Raw genomic sequence first — 3453 nt, forward strand, 5'->3', positions numbered from 1 at the left:
ACCAGCAGCAACAAGTACCGAGCCATCCAGATGTCCTGATGTGTGAGGCGCTTACCATCAAGACGGCCCCACCCTCAGAGATGTCTGAAGACCACACTGTGAGGAAGACGCCCCCACTGTCCAGATGCAGAAACTGAGGCCCAGAGAGCTGAAGTGGCTGCCCCGTCAGCTGGGATGGCCGCCCTCCACCGCCCGTGCCCACTGAGGCCTAGGGGCAGTGAGGGACTGGCCTGCTCCCTCTGCTCCCTCGCTGGTGGCCCAGGCCTGAAGACCTGCCTTTGGTATCGGCCAGCCTCCAACGTCGAGGGCTGGTGAGAATGAAATGCTGTTTCCGGTAGGTTCTTTCACCTCCTCCACTACGCGGAACCCTGGTTCCTGTAGGGCAGCTGCCATAAAGAGTCGGAATCCCCGAGAGGGGCCTGAGGACCGGCCTTTTAACCAGGGACCTTTTCGGGAGGCAGCGGGGTCTCCTTGAGCCCTGGGGCCAAGCGCAATCCCCCAGGTGGCCACGAGGTGGCAGCATGCGACCAAGAAAGTTGCTTTCCTGGCTTCAGTTCCTGGCAGGTTTGCTGCTGGCTTTTCACACGGGAACCCGGTGCTGCCAGCAGCTGGGTTTCTCCCCGGATGCTTGATGGCTCCAGGACCCAGACGTCTCCCCGCCCTCACCCCTGACCATGTCCTCCTCCGCCTCCAGCCTTTTCAACCAAGGTGTGCCCACTAGGGCTCTTAGTTGGCCATGAGGAAACTCCAGGCCCTCTCTGGGCGGGGAGTGTTCAGAACCCCAGCGCCCAGGACAGGCCCCAGACACCACAGCAGAGCCCTGGGGGCGGGACCCCAGCTTTCACTCACTTCCATGATCCTGAGAAGCTGCTCTCACATTTGGTGAAGCCAGTCTCACCCGTGCCTGTGCTTCACTCCCTACACCTGCACTGACCGACTGCCGTGCGGCCACGGCCACACGCCCCCACCCGGCACCCCCTTCAGCGCTTGATGCCCTCACACTCAACATGGGGACTATCCTCCTGTCTACACATGTCCTCGTCCTCCTGTCCCAAGACCTGGGGCAGGAGGCCATCCTAGATGACCAGCACTCCATCAGCCCCTCTACAGCCTCTCTTGATGGCCGCCACCCCCACCCCACCTGGGGCCACCAGAGGACAAAGGACCCCCAGTCCCTGACCACACAGGTCCAGTTACAGCCCCTGCTCTGCTCATTTACCTGCGGGCCAGCCCCCAAGTGACACTACTGCCCTTCAGACTTTGGCCCAAAGCCTTGCCCTCCCATTCCCCCCCACCCGGGTCTCTGCTGCTTCCCCACCACCCTCCCTTTGCCTGATACCACCCAGGACAGGGAGCTGAGGCTCACGTACCCTCACGGAGGCAGCCTGGGGTCGCTTTTCAGAACGGGCTTCATCCCAACATCTCCATCCTTTGCTAAAGTCATGCCCACCTGCCTTCAGAGCTCAGGAGCAGGGAGTTGCCACCAGTCAGCACCCCAGCTCTGCTAACCCGTCACCCCAGGGAAGCCTCCACCCTCCGAGACCACACCCCTGATCTGCCGCCCTGCTGGCTCCACCGCGGTGCCCCTGGAGGGTTCATTGCTCAGGCCCGGGACAGACGACACCCCTCCAGTCCTTCACAGCCCTGAGCACCACCCTCCAACGTCTGCCTGCTGCTGAGGGCGACAGCATCATCGTCCCCAACTCCATGACCGAGGACTCACCCTCAGACACCCAGGCGAAGAATTGAGAGAAGTCTCCTCTATGACGACAAGCCTCAAATCTCTACCTGACTTTGGGGACCGTGGAAACAAACTCAAGGCGCAACTGTCCTGGGAAACAGCGTGGCGCGGGGGCTGGAAGCCCAGGAAAGGGCCGACCAACAGGAGATCCCAGATCTCCAGTCCCCAGCCCAGCCCCGCCGGCCAAGCAGCGCCCCGGGGCGGGCAGGACTCGGAAAAGCGCGGCGCTGCGGCGCGGCCAGGGCGCTTCCGCCGGGCTGCGCACTCAACATCCCAGGGCGGAGACCCCCACCGCGTCTCTGTCCAACCCTCCGGCTCCCTTGGTCCCAGTGGCTGCCACCCTTGCGCCGTCGGTCTGCGCCGCTAGGGCACCTGGGTGGCGGGGGCAGGTGGAACGCAGCTGAGGAAGAGGCGGCCACCAGGTCCCCTCTGATTGGACGGTCGCGAAGTCCCAGCAAGGGCGGCAGCGAGGAGGAGGGGACGAGGAGGGGCGGGGCGGGGGACAGGACCGGCGCGCCGAGGCTCGGGGATCGATAGGCGGACAGCGCACGGCCGCACGGAGCTGCCCGCGCTCCGTCGCCCCGGCCCGGCCGCATGAGCTCCCGCCCCCCGGGCGCGGCCTCGGGCCCCAGCGGCGCGCCCATGGCCGAGCTCAAGTCGCTGTCGGAAGATGCGTACCTGGCGCTGAGCCAGGGCTACGCGGCGGCGGCGGCGAGTCTTGCCTACGGGGCAGTGCGGGGGCCCGAGGCGGCCCGCGGCTACTGCGCGCAGGACCCAGGCGGCGACCTCCCCGTGACGCCCGCACCCTGCGCCCCGGCGGCGGCGGCCGAGAGCAGCGGCGAGCAGAGTGGCGACGAGGAGGACGCGTTCGAGCAGCGGCGGCAGGGGCGTGGGCCGGGGGCTGCGGACGGGCGGCGGCGGCCCCGGGAGCAGCGTTCGCTCCGGCTGAGCGTCAACGCCCGCGAGCGGCGGCGCATGCACGACCTGAACGACGCGCTGGACGGGCTCCGCGCGGTCATTCCCTACGCGCATAGCCCGTCGGTGCGCAAGCTCTCCAAGATCGCCACGCTGCTGCTGGCCAAGAACTACATCCTCATGCAGGCGCAGGCCCTGGACGAGATGCGGCGCCTCGTGGCCTACCTCAACCAGGGCCAGGGCCTGGCCGCGCCCGTGGCCGCCGCGCCCTTGACGCCCTTCGGCCAGGCCGCGGTGTACCCCTTCTCAGCGGGCGCCGCGCTGGGGCCCTGTCCTGACAAGTGCGCCGCCTTCTCCGGGACGCCCTCGGCGCTTTGCAAACACTGTAATGAGAAGCCGTGACGGCCGGGCCAGCCCCTCCTCTCCGCTCCCGTCCTCCTTTTCACGTTGTCCTTGATGACTGTCACCCTGTCCTGACCAGAGATGCTCGGACGGACCCCCGCAGATGGGGAGGGGCGGCCCGATCTCGCTTCCAGCAGGAAGGGCAAGGCCCGTCCCGCCGCGGGATTAATCTGGAGACAGCCAAGACGCTGGAATATGCGCCTGGACCTGCAGCGCCCGCTGGACATCCTCCCCACGTCCTTGGAGGTGTCAAGCGCTATTGCAGCCTGGGGACGGAGGGTGGCCAACCCTGCTCCTCCAGGCGCCGCCAGTCACCCCGTCAAAGGAGCCCATGGCGGGTCCCAGGGCCTCAGCGGGAGCGGGTCCCGGCCCAACCAGGGACTCGTGCGTGACCC

General features: G+C 67.0%; 1 protein-coding gene across 1 annotated transcript; it reads left to right on the forward strand.

Moving 5' to 3' along the window:
- Positions 1-2331: 2331 nt before the first annotated feature.
- BHLHE23 (basic helix-loop-helix family member e23) lies at positions 2332-3128 on the forward strand. Its single transcript, XM_004370186.2, has one exon. The coding sequence runs from the start codon at positions 2336-2338 to the stop codon at positions 3056-3058; it is 723 nt and encodes a 240-aa protein (XP_004370243.2). The 5' UTR covers positions 2332-2335; the 3' UTR covers positions 3059-3128.
- The last annotated feature ends 325 nt before the right edge of the window (positions 3129-3453 follow it).

The sequence above is a fragment of the Trichechus manatus genome, unplaced genomic scaffold, assembly GCF_000243295.1.
Source record: "Trichechus manatus latirostris isolate Lorelei unplaced genomic scaffold, TriManLat1.0 scaffold00008, whole genome shotgun sequence".
Taxonomy (NCBI): domain Eukaryota; kingdom Metazoa; phylum Chordata; class Mammalia; order Sirenia; family Trichechidae; genus Trichechus; species Trichechus manatus.

What these genes read in the sequence shown, in the direction of transcription:
- BHLHE23 (XM_004370186.2), top strand. Translation starts at nt 2,336, where the DNA reads ATGAGCTCCCGCCCCCCGGGCGCGGCCTCGGGCCCCAGCGGCGCGCCC.